At 43.3% G+C, this 19,623-nt stretch overlaps 2 protein-coding genes across 2 annotated transcripts; both read left to right on the top strand.

The window, feature by feature from the left end:
• The first annotated feature begins 1,706 nt into the window (after positions 1-1,706).
• Positions 1,707-7,880, top strand: zc3h14 (zinc finger CCCH-type containing 14). The gene is made up of 17 exons (XM_072442058.1): positions 1,707-1,851; positions 2,092-2,134; positions 2,213-2,327; positions 2,425-2,465; positions 2,601-2,757; positions 2,833-3,118; positions 3,193-3,353; positions 3,426-3,526; positions 3,601-3,750; positions 3,821-3,889; positions 3,951-4,071; positions 4,148-4,338; positions 6,751-6,889; positions 6,963-7,102; positions 7,198-7,277; positions 7,355-7,461; positions 7,529-7,880. The coding sequence occupies exons 1-17, from the start codon at positions 1,816-1,818 to the stop codon at positions 7,530-7,532; spliced, it is 1,941 nt and encodes a 646-aa protein (XP_072298159.1). The 5' UTR covers positions 1,707-1,815; the 3' UTR covers positions 7,533-7,880.
• A 6,659-nt stretch (positions 7,881-14,539) lies between these two features.
• batf (basic leucine zipper transcription factor, ATF-like) lies at positions 14,540-18,951 on the top strand. Its single transcript, XM_072442059.1, has 3 exons — positions 14,540-14,740; positions 15,364-15,468; positions 18,101-18,951. Exons 1-3 carry the CDS (start codon positions 14,678-14,680, stop codon positions 18,302-18,304), a joined length of 372 nt encoding a protein of 123 aa, XP_072298160.1. The 5' UTR covers positions 14,540-14,677; the 3' UTR covers positions 18,305-18,951.
• The last annotated feature ends 672 nt before the right edge of the window (positions 18,952-19,623 follow it).

Below are 19,623 nucleotides of genomic sequence, written 5' to 3' on the forward strand. Positions count from 1 at the left end.
CGTGGAGGAGCAGCGGCTCTACTCCGAGCTCCCCTCGTGTGACTGAACTCCTCACCTTATCTCTAAGGGAGCGCCCAGCCACCCGGCGGAAGAAACTCATTTCGACCGCTTGTATCCGCGATCTTGTCCTTTTGGTCTTTACCCAAAGCTCATGACCATAGGTGAGGGCAGGAACTGAAGTATATTGATTTTGCTACTATGTTTGTTACTTATGCTCATTTATCGCTTCATTCTTCTGCCCGGAGTGGAAATTTAGCAGAGCGAGCGGTGGATAAATACAAGTTGCGTGAGCAACCCCAAAACCTGTGCGGGGAAAACAGTTTCAAAGTCCCCCTGGAACATCCTGTGAAGTTGTACGAGCGAGGCCGGAACATGTGGGGACTTCGTGACCTGGACTTCGTCCGCGCACACATTGCATAATCATATTCTGTGACTATAAGTACTGGGTACCTGAGTTATGTAATGTCTTTTGATCTGCTGACTCTAAGACCCAGGCGCCTGTATTAGACCCCTCTGTTAGGCAGCAATAAACTCTCTGGACTTGAATTGGACGACTCATGGTCATCTCTCCCCTCGATGCGTGAACACGCTCTGTAAGGGTAATAGGTTGAACCCTTCAGAATGTAAACCGACCGGTAAATCAAGAGCTTTGTCTTTCGACTCAGCTCCTTCTTTACTACAACAGTCCGATCCGCCTTTCGATCTCACGCTCCATCCTTCCCTCACTCGTGAACAAGACCCCGAGATACTTGAACTCCTCCACTTGGGGCAAGGACACCCCACCCACCTGGAGAGGGAAAGACACCTTTTTCCGGTCGAGAACCATGGCCTCGGATTTGGAGGTGCTGATTCTCATCCCAGCCGCTTCACACTTGGCTACAAACCGTTCCAGTGCATGCTGCAGGTCCGGGTTTGATGGATCCATCAGGACATCGTCTGCATCGTCAGGATCGTCTGCGAACAGCAGAGATGAGATCCTGTGGACCACAGGATCCAAACCGGACACCCTCCGACCCCTGACTGCGTCTAGAAATTCTGTCCATAAAAAATATGAACAGAACTGGTGACAAAGGGCAGCCCTGGCGGAGTCCAACATGCACTGGGAACAGGACTGCAGAACTGCAAATACAGCTCCTGCTCCAGTCATACAGGGTTAGGGTTATGATGACGCGTGCCTGTGGGTATGACGCGGTCTTGCATCCACCCCGTCAGTTTACAGATCCGAGGAAAGGATAAAGTCTGTACTATAGCTAAAAACTGCGGGAATCAATCAAAAAAACACTCTGGGTATATATATGAAGCACAAATAGCAATGTAAGAAGGTTAAAAGCTCTGAAAAGTCGATTTTGCATGTTATGGGACCTTTAAAGTGTTTCTCTTTTTCATTGTTCATTTTTTTTATGTTGCATCAAATCACCAAGACAAGTTCCTATGTTTGTGAATTGTGTTCATTGATAATGGTAATAAACACTTTCTGACTCTGAAATTAAAAATAAAATGCTGTTGATCTGCTTCGATAATTTAATAGCTCCATGATCTGTTGTCGGCTCATTCCCGTCGCGCAAAGCATCATGGATGTGTCGTCACCACGGTGGGAGGCGCTAGCCCCGATTCAGGAAGTAATGCGGAAGAAAATATGTTTTGGGCAACACGCGCCCTCGCAGCGCCCATGCGCACAGAGCACCTGCCGTGGAGACCGTCACAGCGCCATCTTGGATTCCTCTTCCAGTTCATGTTTTAGTTCTATGGGCGCAACAACAGAAACAATTCATTTATAAAATACTTAGTTGCTTTGTTTTATTTTTTATCAGAAAGATGGAGATCGGGACAGAGATCAGCAAGAAAATAAGAGTGAGTAGCACGTTTCAATGCGCCTTCACGCCAGTGTAAGTCGGCGCACGATGTTAGCATGTTTTTAGCTTGCAGAGTATTAGATGTTATTTGTTCATAGCCAGAGTAAAAACAGTATAAGCTTATATGATATTCTTTGACCAGCTCTAAACGAAGTTATTCAGCTCCTTGACTCATATAAGTGTGTTGGTTCTGGTTTATGCAGCTGCCAACTTGTATCATATTACACTTGTTTTTCAGGCTGCTATCAAGGGCAAGCTGCAGGAGCTCGGGGCTTATATCGGTGAGGATAGACTGTTGTGAAAAGAAGGTATATAAGTTCAAGTCAGTTTGATTTTATATTTTTGGGCCATGTTTATAGATGAAGAGCTTCCTGACTACATTATGGTGATGGTCGCGAACAAGAAAACATCCCAACAGATGGCTGACGACTTGTCCCTGTTTTTGGGAAGCAACACTATTAAGTTCACTGCCTGGTATGTCAAAAATACTTGAATTTCATTAAATTCTATCACCGACACCTTAGTAATGCACATTTGTATTCTGTGTCTGACTTGACCTGTTTCCTTGTAGGTTACATGGTGTTCTTGAGAAGTTAAGATCTGTCTCAGTTGGTAAGTCAGCCTTTTCAGTGCAGTCTCCAAACTATTAAATATGTTACACTTTATTATGCCCATTGATAACAAGCTGTGTTGGTATCCTGCAATAGACTGTTTCATGCAATTTCTTTGCATTTATCTGTATTTCAGAGCCCGGCTCTTCAAAAAATCAGCTGGAGTCAGACAGTGGTGCGATTGCTGGTAAAAGGCGCTCCTCTGAAGGCAGCAGAGTAGAGGAATCTAAATCTTTGACAGTTTCCAGTTCTCGGTCTGAAGCACGAGTATCCAGTTCTGCATATGAAAGCAGGTAAATAGATAGACTAATTTATGCAAGGGTCACTCTGAAACAACACAAACTAAAGCATATTTTCTGTTTTGTAAGGAGAGGCTCTTCATCAAGGCTTACATCTGCTGTGAAACCTCTTGTGGAGTTGGTTCCTTCTGAGGCTGTTATAGATATTAAACCCGACATGGATGATGACCTGATTTCGGAAAACCATGTGGAAATGGGCACCAGTTCCAGTCGCACACGCAGTTCATCAAGCAGACCTACAATTGAAATCTACAGACCAGGTCAAAGCAAGTTCTCCTCAGTAAGTTCTGCAGAATCACACTCCAGACATGTGGAGAGCAGGAGCAGCAGGTCATCCAGAACGACAGTCAGCAAGGTGTGAAATTGTCCATATTTATTTGCATAAATAAGTTGGTCAAATTTATAATATATACTCTTGTCCTTGTTTAGACAGAGGACTCCCGGAAACGTAAAGCCCCAGTTGCAAGCTCAGTGGTGCGAGTGAGCAGAACAGATGAGGAGAGTGATGATGATGTTGAAGATGATGACCCACACTATGGCAGCAGAGGACTGTCCAGTCGTGTGTCCCTTCCCTCCAAAACAGAGCGCAAGTCAGTCATCTTTTCACATGTTTGCCTCTTCTATGATAAACTTTGTTTATTGTTGATAAATTTGTTTTTCAGACCTACACTACCGCCAGCTAAACAAGCTAACAGGAATCTAATCCTCAAGGCCATATCCGAAGCACAGGATTCCATCACAAAAACCACAGCATACACACCAAGTATGTTGCCACGTAGTGTAGATATTACTGTAATAATGTTGTCCTCTTCTCATACTTTGTATTTGTTTGAACAGTCCCACAGCGTCAGACTGTTCCTGTTGCCCCTCGTACACGTTTGTCCACCAGTGAGGAGATGACAGCAGCCATTCAGTTGGTGCAGGAGCACCTCCACAGTCTGGCCCCCAGAGCTTACTCCTCCTCAGAACCACCTCAGTCTAGAACTGGTGTGTGTTCTCAACTGTTATTGTTCAAACAGTGTTTCATGTTTATTTCTGAATAAACTTGTTTCTGCAGCTCCCGCCAAATCCTTAGCATCACGTCTACAAATGGATTCAAGAGAGCGCAATGAAGTACAGGCACAAGGTGAGATTTTCTGTGTATGCTTCATATAAAACCATGTGGTGATATGTCAAATTATCTATAGCTCTGGAAGTAGCTGGAGTTCCTGATACTCGTTCTTTTATAATGAGTAAACCACAACTAGAAGAGCTGTCAGCCAGGACACAGGATGCCTCCTCAGCCACGCCTCGCACTGTCCAGTCCAGGTATCGTACCTTACAGTGGGTTATAAGAACATATTGTTTCATGCCGTACTTGATTAAAATGGCTGTCTTTTTACAGTAAGGATGCGGTGGAATCTATGAGTCCAAAGTTTATAGTTACACTTGATGGTGTGCCCAGCCCAGGGGGAAACTACACAGGTTTGGAAATGGACATGGACGATGTTAGACCTCCTCCAAGGGACGGAGTCATTGAGTGCTCCAGTCAAGTCAGCATCCTTCAGAGACTGCAGAAAAACCCAACGCTTGACGGTAATTTAGCAAAATATATTATTGCCAGCCTTTTTGCCATTAGAAAATTCTCATTTCACTATTCTGCTGTCACTTGGACACGATGTGCATATGATGACAAACTTGCAGGCTGGGAAATAGACGGGGACCCGGGGCCCGTAAGCCCTCAAATTGCCGGCGGGCCCCGGGTTTGAAGTAGGAGGGGGCCCGCCGTGCCCCTGTATTGAAATTCCTCGAAAAAAATCAAGATTTAACTAGTAATTTGGCCATATTTGGGGCATCTTCATCGCTTAAGTTTCGTTTTGACAGACATGCCACTTCGCAGTATTCTCGCTTCTCATTGGCCGAGCGGTGTCTGTGGTCTAATTTTGATGAAAGAGGCCATCTGATTGGCCGCTGCGTTCGGTTGTGTTCGGATGTACTCGGAAAGGCCCGGTCTTATTTTGTGCCAAAAATGATATCTAGGTTGGCGGCCGTCAATCTCTACTCAGTCCACTATTCCGTCTTTCAGTCAAGTTGTTTGCAACAAAAGCTGTAGTTTGCACATTAGGGACAATGTCAATGTGGCAGTATCCAAGGGCCCCGCCCCCTTTGGAGTTGTTAGCATCGGGGCAATGTATATATGTTAGTAGTTTATTTTGTAGGCTGTGATTTTATATATTCCACAAGATCTCCTTGTGTCAAATGCTGTAAACAGTATTTATTTTGTATCTAAGAAACATTATTATATTAAATTAAACAGTATTAAAGATCATGATCTCTGGTTTATAGGAATTCAGTATTTGTGCTCTTCAAATAACAGATAAAAGTACTTTAAATTGTTTTACATGCTAGGAACAAGGTTTAAAACAACTTGTTGTATCTTGTTCTTATGATGCAACGTGTGCTTGTGGGCCCCTGAAATTGCTGGGTGGCCCCAAACTTTTTTAGATAGAGGGCCCCCCTGGCCCCTGACAGCCTGACTTGTTTTAATAAATTATTATATAAAATCTTACTAAAACAACAGCCACTTTGCCTGGATGGAACACTTTAGACTTTCACAAACTCCTCTTAGGGTGTTAGACATATTAACCTGAAATTTGGTGAGACTCATCTTCAGGGGTGGACCATCAAAAGTTATCCACATTTTTATTCTAAGAGTCACGGTGTCTGTGCGGCAAAGCCGCACATTTTGCCAAGAATTCAAAATAAAATAGCTTTTTGATGGTAAAACAAAGGGGAGAAGATGTGACAGCGTCACAGATTCAGCAGTAGATGTAATAAAAGGACAATTGGGGCGCGTTAGCGCCCCCTCCTCTTGCGGCGTGGCGGCGGCGTGGCGAGGGCCGATCATTGCCGCTTGCGGCTATATTTTATGTATTCCCATTGGAAGTTCTGATTTATATGCCTTAATACGGATTTCAGTCCAATGGTTATAATCATCATTACTTATCATTACTTTGTTTTATTTCTTGAGTATAATAACTCCTTGTAAATACCTAAAAGTCTTGGTTCTCCAAGCCAAAGGATTCCTTCAACATATCAAAGCTTTGTTTTTCTTTTACAATCTGGTAGAAAAAAACTTGTATGCTTTTTGTCATCCATATTTATAAATCTCTGGTTGGTGCCATTTGCCTTAAAACCTTGGTCATAAGCCAACCAGTTTATGATTTTAACATCTTGGTTTAATTTATGTTTTGATAAGCTTCTTCCATGTCGTAAGCACTGAGCTCACCCAGGGATTCTCCCTTTCCTCCAAATGACTCAAGTGTTTGTAAGGCCTGTACAGGAACTGCCGGCACAGCATTAATCTCAATATTATATTTACAGTGAGGTTGCTAGGTAACATGGATGTAATTTCACAACTGTCTATGAAGAGTTACTTTATTTCAGCTCAAATCAAAGCGTTGCTGTAAAAGGTTATCCCCAATAACACCTTTTATTTTGTTAATTGATTTGCCAATTGATTGAAAATTGTGTCAGTTGTGTGTAATGTGGCTTTGGGGCGGATTCAATTTTAGAACTCTGCTCTACTTCCTGTATTAATAACATGGTCACTGTTGGTTATCGTAGTGCTTTCTTTCTTGAATTTTATTAACTCGTACCGACCCGTTTTTTGTCACCTATGTCGCATCTTTTGTCATATTTTTGTCATTCAAAGTTTGTTTTTTAGATCATCTATGTTTGATTCTCGGAGTTACTTTCCGTGTCCCTCGGTTATGTAGAATGGCTTGTTGTTGCCATTGCACGCTGTCTAGTTTACAACTTTTGTTTTTTTCACTTTTGCTCCACAAACTGCAACTTGACTGATTATTTGTTCTGTCCCACTAAACATTTTGGGTAACCATGACGACCAGTGGAAGGAGACTTCGTAGCCATCGTAGGATTCCATAGCCACTGTCCTTCGCAATATGTTCTTGTCAACTAACATGTCTTTTCATGTTTTCTTGTAAGATGAAATGATGGATTATGAAGATATGGAAACCGAGGACGTCCCAGTGAAAAGACAAAAGGTTTCGGAACGCTGCAAGTTCTGGCCGGCCTGCAAAAGCGGAGACGACTGTCCATACCACCACCCTACGACAAAGTGCAAGTAAGTGTCAACCAGATCTGTTGCAATATCTACATGAATCATGTTCATTTTTCATGTCTTAATTTTTCTGTAGGACCTTTCCCAGCTGTAAATTTGGAGATAAATGCCTTTTCATCCATCCAAATTGTAAATATGACGCCAGATGCACAAAGCCAGACTGTCCTTTCACGCACGTCAGCCGAAGAAGTACAGCCAATCCTCCTCAAAGACCAGGTTCATTAACACAGCTTTTATCACACGTTTTGGAGTGTGGTTTATTATGTGTTTTCCCACAGTGTTAGTCTTAACTAAATTATATATTCTCCCAGTGCCACCAGTGCAGACTACTTCTGTGTGTCGCTTTTTCCCAGACTGCACCAAAATGGACTGTCCATTTTATCATCCAAAGGTACAGTTGGGATTATGATAATGTACGCTGTTGTTGATGGTAAATACTAATACTAAAACCTCTTTACTCCTCGACAGCCCTGCCGCTTTGCTGCACAGTGTAAACGAGTGGGGTGTTCGTTCTACCATCCTTCCACATCTGTACCACCAAGACACGCACTAAAGTGGACCAAAGCTCAGTCCAGGTAGACTCATGTGACACTTGAGTTCAACACTTTTTACTCTACGCACTAACGTCTCTTTCCTTTTCAGTTAATCCCCAGAAACTGAAGAGATGGACTCCTCTGAGACGGTGTAATCCTGCATTCGTCCAGGCAGGGTTCCATTGTAGAGTCATCTGGACACTGTTTTTAGAAAAACGAAGACGTTCTGCAGATTGAGAATGACTCATCCAAGAGGATTGAGAATGACTCTTAGATGAGTCGAAACATTTTATTTTTCTAAAAACTGTCCAGATGACTACAACTATATCTTTTTTATATATGACGACAACGACTCTGAAAGTTCTTTATTGTTTTATTCTAACAGGCTGATTTTTAATGTGTTTCCATGAGCAAGTTATTGTCTTGTCTTAAAGAGATTAAAAACATGTCAAGTTCTCAAACTGTCTTGTCTTTTAAACAACTTTCCGAGTTATAAAATATGGGCTGGCTCAATGGTGGAACTCAAAACACTTGAATATACAATCTTGTACCATAGAACAGAATTCTGAACACAAACACGTGTAGCAATGCCTCCACTTTAGTGTAATTAACACAAGGGTATGGTATTAACAAATCAGTTTTTATTTATTCTATATTTTGTTTGACTCCCCTAGAGCCTGGTTGATGTCCTTTGGTGGGACAGGATCCTCTACTGACAAGGCCCACAACAGTGATGACACCCTGAGAAGCTGAAGGTTGGGCTGTAGGTCCAGCTTCATATTTACAGTCGGACTTACGTGCGTTTCCTGGCAGGTTTTAAAGCTTCTGCGGAGTGGGGGTCGGCTTGGGGGCTTGAGCGTTTTTAGAAAAGCCCCAAACTTATTTAGCTATAAACGTGAAACGAGTAATACCTACTCACCGATAATATAATAGATCCATGGTACTCAAATAACAAACAAATGAACAAATATATGAAAAATAATACAAAAATATCCCCCGCAGTTGGTACGGTCCAACACCAAGCTCGTGCGCAGGGCGCTCCAAGGGGCGCTCCAAGGGGCGCTCCAAGGGGCGGTCCCGGTGGTGTCCCTTTGGCCCACATATGGCCCGAGAGGCGCAGACACGAGCGCGCTCTCACACACTTGATCGTTTATTCACGTCACGGTAGGTATTCCCTGTCGTTTAGCCAGTCCAGTCAACTAATTATAACTCTCACAAACTTAAGAACCGCCACGAGCTCCTCGGTGTTTAAGCTGTGCGTGTCTTGTTCACTTTATTCAACGTCACCAGTATCAGCGCATGTCTGACACATTGCAGCGTGATCATTGCTTCTAATCCATCAGTTCTTTTTAAGCTTTTCTTTTGAATAGTTTTTGTAAGAAATATATATAATTGCCTTTTTATTTTAGTCCTATGTATAACATTCATTGGTCACCATGACAGTAACATTAACATCATCTTTTATTAGGTTTAAAAAACAAATCAACCCAGCTAAGGGAAAAAACAGGAAGAAGAATGAATGAATGTGAATCCAATGCTGCATAATGCAATATGTATTTTTTGATGCACAAAGAGTGAGAGATACAGATACACAGATGTACTCTGATGGAAGAGGAACCAGGTGAGAGGCTGACAGTCCAAACAACTCTCCCTTAGTTCTGTTTTACCCCATTCACTATGTAAGTTTGACATGCATACACTTCATTTAAAATTGTATGGCCTGACATGGGTATTTAACAAGCAATACTCATTACTTTAGCCATCAATTCAAAGCCTACATAATTATCATAAAGCTAAATATTTTGTTAATTTATCATGTTTTGATCATAGCACAAAGAGGAGTTTGACACGGGCTAAAGTTTTGAGGTTGCAGAGGTCACGCTAGAACCAGGTGAGAAAACTTATGTTCAAAACGTTTAAAGAGTAATTTTAACAAACAAACAAACAAACTAACAAAGGTGTGGACTGGTGCAAAATGCAGTCATTAAAGGTCCAAGGCACCTAAAAGCCTATGAGATTTTGGCAGCGAAGTGTTTATTCCCATTTAGGATACGTTTAAAATTATGTTCTTTGACAAAGTGAGTATGACCTCTTGACATAATTTTCCATAAACACAATAAAAAGTTGAATTACAAACATGTTTACACTCAAAACTTATATTAATTTGAACTTTGTGTTCATGTTCTTATGGGATGTTTAGGCCATAGGCCAAAGAGTGAGAGATTGAAGAGAAGGGATCATAGGCCACCACAGGCCTATGATTCAATCAATCAATCAATCAATCCATTGGCCTATTACATTGTTAAATCTTCCATTTTATTTCATAGTGATTAAAATACACATGACAACTGGGTCAATATTTTATATAAATGTGCCAATTTCGACCCCTCCTACACCTGGCTCAGCAGCACTACAGCACCTCTCTGTGGACTAATAGAAAAATAACACATGTACACATTGTCATAATCTATATATAATCTATATATTTATTAGATGTTCTAATCTCTTTAGTTTTGTTTTGTTGGCCTTACTTAGTCAAATATAAACAGTCCTCTGAAGGTCCTTAGAAGTTACATGAACTAACTCTGTATTTGACGACTGCAATAAATCCCAGCTATAAAACATCACATTAAATTTACAACTTTACATTAAGATAGAGATTAAAGTATGATGTTTTGCATTGCATAGGTGACCATAGATATTGCAGTGTCATATAAGTCATATACCGATGCTCCTCTCAACTCTTACCTGGCAATTGTTCTGCCTCTTCTGCAAACCCAATCTTACCATTTTTGCAGTTTGTAAGTTTGTCTCCTTGTACCACACTCTACAGCACCGTACACGCATTCACACAGTTTACATTTTATACATACAAAAATACAGATGTGAGTGTCAGGATGTGGTGTACTAACTGGGGGTGTAACTTTAACATGGATGAACCATAGACCATAAATAGCACGATGAGTGGATGAACTTGGCCCTTTTCACAAAACCAACCGGCTAGTTCCGGTTGCCTTAAAAAATTTGGAGCTCCACTTGCTGCTATATTTTAGTTACCATGTAAATACTTCACCTGAGGAAATCTAAATGTTAATAAAAGTGCTTTTGTATTCAAGCTAATACTTATGTGTATTAGCTTAGATTAATACTTAAGCTAATACATCCATTCATTAATACTTAAGCTAATACATCCATCCATATGGGCTGGGTCGCGGGGGCAGCAGTCTAAGCAGGGACTCCCAGACTTCCCCCTCCCCAGACACTTCCTCTAACTCCTTCGGGGGGATCTCGAGGTGTCTCTCCAGCGTGTCCTGGGTCTTCCCCGGGGCCTCTTACAGTGGGATACGCCCCGGAGGCATCCGCAACAGATGCCCGAGCCACCTCAGCTGGCTCCTCTCGACGTGGAGGAGCAGCGGCTCTACTCCGAGAACCTCCAGTGTGACTGAGCTCTAAGGGAGTGCCCAGCCATCCTGTGGAGGAAAATCATTTTGACCGCTTGTATCCGCAATCTTGTCCTTTTGGTCATTACCCAAAGCTCATGACCATAGGTGAGGGGAGGAACGTAGACCGATCGGTAAATCGAGAGCTTTGCCTTTCGACTCAGCTCTTTCTTCACCACAACGGTCCGATGCAGCGACTGCATCACTGCAGCCGTTGCACCGATCTGCCTGTCGATCTCACGCTCCATCCTTCCCTCACTCGTGAACAAGACCCCGAGATACTTGAACTCCTCCCCTTGGGGCAAGGACACCCCACCCACCTGGAGAGGGCAAGCCACCTTTTTTCTGTTGAGAACCATGGCCTCGGATTTGGAACGGATTTGCTGCAAACCGTCCCAGTGCATGTTGCCGGTCCGGGTTTGATGGAGCCATCAGGACAACATCGTCTGCAAACAGCCGAGCTCCTGTTAACCGGACACCCTCCGACCCTTGACTGCACCTAAAAATTCTGTCCATAAAAACTAAGAACAGAACCGGTGACAAAGGGCAGCCCTGGCGGAGTCCAACATGCACTGGGAACAGGTCTGACTTACTGCCGGCAATGCAAACACAGCTCCTGCTCCGGTCATACAGGGACTGGACAGCCCTGAGTAAAGGGCCCCCGACCTTGTACTCCCGGAGCACCACGCAAAGGACACCCAGAGGGACATGGTCAAAAGCCTTCCCCAGATCCACAAATACATGTGGACTGGTTGAGCAAACTACCATGAACCTTGGACGAAAACCTCTCTGCTCCTCCTGAATCCGAGGTTCGACTATCAATCGTTTTCTCCTCTCCAGTTCCCTGGAATAGACACTCCCCCCGGTCTCCCTTCTTGAACAGAGGGACCACCCTGGTCTGCCAGTCCAGACGTACTGTCCCTGACTGCCATGCGATGTTGCAGAGACGTGTCAACCAGGACAGTCCTGCAACATCCAGAGACTTAAGGTACTAAGAGCAGATCTCATCCCCCCCGTAGTCCTGCCACCAACCTCAGTGACTTCAGCTTTAGTCATGGACGAGTCAGCCTCCGAGTCCTCTGTCAGTCAGATAGGCCTCCTTCTTCAGCCTGATGGCATCCCTTACTTACCCTTATTGACAATCGATGTCGAGAACATGGCCCTCATTGTCCCCAGCCTCCCCCGGGATATGGGAGAAGCGCTCCCGTCCGGAGGTCAGATCACACAACCACAAAGTTGATCATTGATCCGGCCTAGGGTGTCCTAGTGTCACGTGCACTGTCGGACACCCTTGTGCTTGAACATGATTTTTATTATGGATAGGCGGTGCAAGACACTTTTTTTACCAATACCTAAACACTGCTTGGGTTCAGAATCGGGGAGTTCTTTCTTCGCGATCACCTCCCCAGTTGTCACTGTCATTGCCCACGTGGGCGTAGAAGTCCCCCAGTAGAACGACGTCCCCGGTCAGTGCACTGTCCAGTGACTGGAAAGACCTACGAAGGCGTAGGGATGCAACGTTCACTGGGGTGAACTCCAACACGTAGCGGCTGAGCTGTTGGGCTTTAAGCAAGCCCACACCAGCCCGAGTGTCCAGCTCCTCTCGAGGAGATGGGTTCCAGAGCCCGAAATGTGCGTGGAGGTGAGGCCGACTATATCTAGTCGGTATCGCTCAACCTCCCGCACAAGCTCAGGCTCTTTCCCCCAGCAAGGTGATGTTCCATGTCCCCAGAGTTAGCTTAAGTGTCCGGAGATCTGGTCGTCGAGTCCCCTGCCGTCGACTATCGCCTAAATATCTCTGCACCGGCCCCTTACGGATCCTCCTGCAGATGGTGGGTCCACGAGAGGATGGCCCCACGTTACTCGTTCGGGCTGCGCCCTGCCAGGCCTCGTGGGGAAAGGCCCAGCCACCAGACGCTCGCCGTCGAGCACCTACCCCAGGCCTAGCTCTAGGATGGGGGCCCGCTACCGCCAATCCTGGCGACGTAACTGGCCTTGCTGTAGCACTCGTCATAAGGGGCTTCTGAACCTAATGCTAATATACAGTAAATGTAGTCAATAATGTTAATTCATGCTTACTTGTTAGTTCATAGATTGTTTAAAGAGAGTTCAGTATGTGGTGTTATTTGAATATTATGCTGCCCCCACAAGATGTTTCATATCACTAACATGTCAGAGATGTTACTTTGGTGCTGGGAGAGACTGGTACAACCTCACCAGACACCACTGTGAATCTGAAGACTGATGGCCTTGTTTTTGTTTTTGGTGTGTTCATAGGTTGTGACAGCCTCTGGGATTCAGCAGATGTGCGTCAGGCTCCAAGCTCATGTAGATCAGCAGTGGTGGAAGAAGACTTATTATCATATACAAAATGTACTGTAAGTGTAAAGGTACACTATTACATGCATGTTCAGAATTAATTCACACAGATTTTAAGAATTATTAACGCGTCAAATTGTAATCTTGATTGTCCAGATTTTTTGGTCATTAGCAGCAACTTTCCTGCTCAATTTTAGAGCCTATTTCTGTTCAGTTTGGACTGAAATGTCATGAAACAGTTTCCCCTGTCAAATTTACTTTACAAAGTACAGATCACTAAAAATGGTACAATACAGTACTTTTACTTTTTTATTTAGTTACGTTACCTTCCACCACAGAGATCCAGTCACAAGTTGAGAACTCACGCGCAGTTTGATTTAATTTCTCCATAAACATTAAAGTCCTTTTGATGGATTTGCCTGGACTAAACATTGGGACCTGAAAAGTGAAAGCTGTGTCACTGCTTGGCCCACAGCAGCAGTATCAGGGGAACATACTTACTCACTTATGTTTATGCCAAGTGATCCACCAGAAGAATAATATAGCAACACTTTATTTGTGACCGTTTTCTTTCTTTTGTTTTGTCGTGTCTTTTATCTCCAGCGCTCTCTCTCTCTCCGTCGCTCTCTTTACAGTATCAACTCGCTTTGGACGCTGGTAAATGCCAAGTCTTAGAACCGCCTGCCCTTGCCTTTCAAAATTCCTGCAATGGAAGAACATGTTTTTGTGTGGGTGGGTTGTTCAGCCAAGCAAAGCTGTTTTGGTCCATTTTTTTTATTTTTTTTTTATGCGATAATCTTGCAACACCAAATGCTACCTCGCGATGGGGACAAACAAACTCTACGAGCTCTAAAATCAGATGTAGTCTTCTAAATAGCTGAAAGCGTGGGATTTTTTTTCGAAATTAAAAACATTTTTTTTGTTTTTGTTGCCAAACTGAAAAACCTACTACGCTTTCTGGAAATTACCGTAAGCGTTTCTAAACAGTGATGTTGAATATGTGGAGTTTTGGGATGGCAACTTGTCTCTCGGGGATTAGGCCGAAACATACTTGACTTGACTCGAGTTGAGAAAGAGGAAGAGGGAATCCCCAAGTTACTCGGTCAAAATGATGAAATTAAATGAAGATAACTTTTTACTAACAAGCCCTCACAATACCTGTTAACCAATGCGTTATTTCAGCAGAATTTGCCAGATTACAGACTTTCCACTAAACATGTGACTTCCAAGGTAACGCAAGTCTTTTTTTTCTTCTTTCCTTTTACCAGAAGTTGCATCAAAACTTATTTGGCAAACGCAGACAGATGGAGAGAGATAGGTAGCATGAGAGCGAGAGCGAGAGAGGAGGAGGAGGAGGCGCAGAAAGACAGAGAGGAGACTTAAGAGAGTCATTCATGTGGTGAGCCCAGGCAAAACCTTCAGGGCTTTACTTTCTCTCTCACACACGGGCACAAAGCAGAAGTGCGAGGAACGACCGAGCGCTTGCGGGCAGGTTGGCGATGGCACAGGGCTCCGATAGCAACGACACAAGCTACAAGTCTCCATCACCTGCAAGTCGAGCGGTGAGTCCGTGCTGTCCACTATTTCAACACGCATTTGATGTACTGTTTTCACTTCAACACGCACACATTCGGTTGTACATTTCCATTACTTTTCACACGTTAGCGAGCGTTTTTAAATGCTTACATGGGCCGTAGTTATTATTCAACCCCAATGTGTAGTCTTTTGTGAGTTGCACGATTGATCTCACGCCGAGCCAGAGCGAAGCTATTGTCTCTTTTGAGGGGGCAAACTGTGAATGACTGGGCAAGTGTCAGGAACACAGTGTGTCGGACTTGCACGTGCGTACAGTAATGACTCCGCCGCTCAAGATTACATTACAGTTTCTCCTAACTTCATTCATTTAGGGCGCTTTTTTGTCTTGCTGCAGTTTCCCTTTGACCTCCATATTTGTCTTCGATGCACATAACCGACACAGCATTGTCGAATGGATTACTTATTACTGTACCATAATCAAACGGTTAGGAAGCGATAGGTTCGTTATAAGCCGTGACTCAACCACTCCCTGACCCGGCCCTTCCATGTAAAACTGAGGTGATGCGAACGTGCACCTGTCACGAAACGACCAACCAAAATGCAACCGTCTAAATAAAGCTCTTTTTTTGTTTGTTGTTTGTCGCTCCAGGGCTCCTCGGATGACGTTAAAAAAGTGATGCGGCGAGAGAAGAACCGAATTGCTGCGCAGAAAAGCAGGATGAGACAAACTCAGAAAGCAGACAGCCTACATTTGGTAAGAAGAAGAACAACAACAAAACGCGCCACCACTTTAAATACATTACGTTACAACCGTCAAACCACTCGGAATAGGACCGCACTATAATTACTCTGCGCTACCTGACCATGTGGCAATGTGTCATGGCTTCTGCTGTCACTTGGATGCCGGTCGAAGTCAGTGAGCTACAGGAATAAATTAGCACGTGTGGGCATCCCTCCTCGGCACGCCAGAGACGCAGCGAGGCGATGATGACTACAACTTTTACAATGCATCAACTAGCACTTTGTTCAGATATCGGCACAGCTGCTTATTAAAATGCCTGTAACGCATTGACTGTGGCCTGATTTAGTTTCGTCGGTGCGTTTCCTTCAGAGCTGCTGTTCCTCGTAGCTCGGTAAGATCGACGTGAAAACGCCGAGTGCGGTGGGAAGTACACAAGACGTCTTCCCGTGCCGCGCTTTAAAGTCATCACACTGCGGCTTTGCTCTAATCGTGCTGCGCGATAAACAGGAAGGCTTTCTTTTTTTTTGTCTTCCCTTGCGGTGGCACCAGACCGGCTTCCTGTTTCCTCAGTAGTAGTTTTCTGGTGAGGGCTCGAGTTGTGCGCCGTGGGCCGAGCGAGGGGAGAAATGCGGCAGTCACTTCTTGTAAACGCGCGGCGAGCAAGTGGGCTGCGTTTGGCCGAGTGACGCACGAGCGCTTGGGGTTTACCCAGAGCCTCTGTGACCGTAAAGGCCCGTCTGTTTCGCGGAGTGTTGTGACCTTTGCGTCGCCCGAGACAGTGGAATGTTTGCAAAGAGATTGTTTCAAAAAGAAAAGGTGGGGAAGAACACGAAGACGCGTTCACAGGTGCTAATCGTGTGACAGAACCCCGCGATATTAATGATTATTGTGAAGAGACGTTCGCCGCATTTGAGTTTACGAACGTTTAGACCATCGATAATTACTATATATCAGCAAATGAAAGACTGAACAATGTATTTTAGGGCTCAATATTTATCTGGTGTACATTCTTGTTGCACTTGTGACAAATTTCATGTTATTTTTTTTTGTATACAATAAGATTTTAGCTGCAGAGAGTTGAACTTACAGAGCTCACTACAGACACTAAGTACTTCAGGGTTTGATTGTCCTGTTTATTTATTGCAGCTCATGTTTTCTGATGATATTGTACATTTGGAAAAAGGTTTACAAGGATTATTCTATTTTAGGGTAGTTTCAATCATTGTTTATCGTGATTTTTTTCTGCAGAAATATATCACACGTCAGATTTTGTTATCAGATGTTCAGTTTCTTTCTGTTTTCCTGGCCTGTTTTAGTCACTCCACACTGTCAGTGTTCATAAATTCCCCTTTATTATCTTACTTTACATTAATTCATCCAAACAGTCAAAAAACAGAAAAGTGCAATAAACATTTAGTCAGCATTAAACATTGGACAAAAGTCTTTCTGAAGCGCTCAGATTTGCACATTGGACAGGACAAATCTGGCCCTCAGACCAATTTTTCTTGGCCCTCAGGCTTCTTCAACCGTTATACACTCACTAACTAACTTGTTGGCGTGAGACAGACCTGATATTAAGCTTGCTGGATCTTTAACATTTCAGATACTTTGAATCTGAATGGTTCACATGGTCTGTAGCTGTATACTTAGCTTTCATACCCTTGAGGAAAAACTTTTGCACTCACTTGCTCTATATTGTTAAAAATATATATATATATATATAATAAAAATAAAATGTAATTCCTAACAAGGGATATCAAGAATATTAGGTTAATCATAATTATTCAGGTCACAATGTAATCGTAAGGCAAAATTATGTATTTTTATTCAATATACAGCCTAACAAATACCGTATTTTCCAGATTATAAGTCGCACCAGCCAAAAAAGGCATAATAGAGAAGAAAAAAAACATACATAAGTCGCACCGGAGTATAATTCGCATTTTTTGGGGGAAATTTATTTGATCCAGGACCAAGAACAGACATTTCATCTTGAAATGCAACTTCAAATAATAACAGATGAGAAAACATGGTGAATAGGTGTACGTATGCTAACGCTAACACCTTCAGCTACATGAGGCACAGACAGAACTGTCGTAAGTGTTTGGTATGTTAATGTAACATATTAACAGTTATTCAGATAACTATAGCATAAAGAACATGCTAACAAGTTTACCAAAGCATCAGTTTTACCCCAAATCACTAAATCCATTGAATTCTTCCTCCTCTGTGTCACTTCTAAACAACTCCACAAACTCCGGAGGTCGAGGAAGTGCAGATTCTTAGAGCCTAGAGCGCCCTCTTGTGGTTGCCAATGTGAAAATAATGAATAATATCACATACTGTATAAGTCGCTCTGGAGTATAAGTCGCACCCCGGCCAAAACTATGAAAAAGGGTCTGTTTTTGTCACATTTTATTTTGTCTTTCAGAACGTTCAGTTTTGTAAAGCCAGTCACAAACCTGAGAAACAGTAACACGTCAGACCACGGGAATGAATGAAAATGATAGATTTCCCCATCGTTTCGTCACACAGTCTCAACAATCGCGAATAATCGTTAAATCGTGATGTTTTTTCTCCCAATAATCGTACCGCTGACATCGCGATAACCCTAATCCTCTCCTCTCCCTCAACTTTCTTCCAGGAGAGCGAGAACTTGGAGAAGGAAAACGACGCGCTGAGGAAGGAGGTGAAGCAGCTGACCGAAGAGGCCAAGTACCTGTCGTCCGTGCTGAGCAGCCACGAGCCGCTGTGCACGGGCCTGACCCCCACCACCCCGGACCTCATCTACCCCGCCCACCACGGCTCCTACCACCAGCACATCGCCGTCTCACACTACCAGCACTGACCTTCCCACTCCGACCACCCCCAACAGATGACCTCAGCGGAGCGACAAGCGCCAGACACACACACGCAAACTGTAACCGGGTGAAACGCAAATGTGTTCTGCTTATCCGTGTCATTGATCCGTGATTGTATCGAGCGGGCGCCAGTCTTATGTTTACAAAGGGAGATGCGAGACATTTATTGTATGAAGAGAGTATTTTTGTAAGCGATTCACTAGTGTCGCACAACTTTTTCTAACGCTGTCTAGTTTGTGTCATTTTTATGTGTTGTTGTTGTATTTTTTGCTCAGGAGCCACTGACAGATTTGATTGTTTTCGACGAGCAGAATGTACAAAGGTTGAGACGCGACCGAAGCCGGGGAGCGCTGACGTTTTGAAGTTACTGTACGAGAAGATGCGTTATTGCCTATTTATTGAATGTGAAGCCTCGCGCCCGATCTTGTGTACTTTCACGTGTACTTTCTAGTCCCCAGTAGTAGACGGGGTGGGCTCCTCTGCGCGCGTTCGATAAAAAGAGTGCAACTGTTGTAGATGTTATCTGTGTGCAGGCTCTAGGGGGCAGTGTTGATAAGCACAGCAAAATGCCTACTTTTTTCCCCCCTTTTTAAATAGTTGATTATATTACAGATTTTTATTGTTATGTTCGTGGGAGAAAAAGAGATTTAAGTGTCCAGATGACTACACCTAAACCCTTTTCTTACGCTGGAACACGAATGAGGGATCACACCGAATTGTATTATGTTGAATTATAAGTACTGTGCTTGAACATGATGGATTTAACCTGCGAATAATAATAAAAAGTCATGTTTACAGTGATGATGGAGGCTTATTTTTTCCTTATTCTTACGTCAAACTCCCCAAACTGTTACAATTGTGTGTTTTTTAATGTCCAAACAAGTGTCATTTTAGATGCATAATGTTACCTCTAAATCGAAATGGATATGATATCGAAAAATAGCTAATATTGTGAATGTTTTGTTGGAGTCTTTATTGTTTAGAGTGACAAAAAGTTTCAAAAAGAGCTGATTAATTAAATATAAAAATGAAAATAAAAAAGTGTTTCAGATAAGGGTATAAAAGGTGATATTTCTGCTCTTTTGTGAGTCATTTTACAGATATTCTAACTCATTCCTGTTGCATTGACAAAATATTATATCGTTACCAGCTCATGCATAAAACAAACTACATTTTTGATCACAAACTATCACTTTTCTCCCTGCCATGCCTGTAAAACGCCTGTAAAACGCCTGTAAAACGCTTGTAAAACGCTTGTAAAACGCCTGTAAAACGCCTGCAGTCTCGCGTGTGCAGACAGCAGCTT

Source organism: Eucyclogobius newberryi, unplaced genomic scaffold (genome assembly GCF_026437365.1).
Source record: "Eucyclogobius newberryi isolate DKJ021-1_F unplaced genomic scaffold, fEucNew1.0.hap1 SCAF_1, whole genome shotgun sequence".
Classification (NCBI taxonomy): domain Eukaryota; kingdom Metazoa; phylum Chordata; class Actinopteri; order Gobiiformes; family Gobiidae; genus Eucyclogobius; species Eucyclogobius newberryi.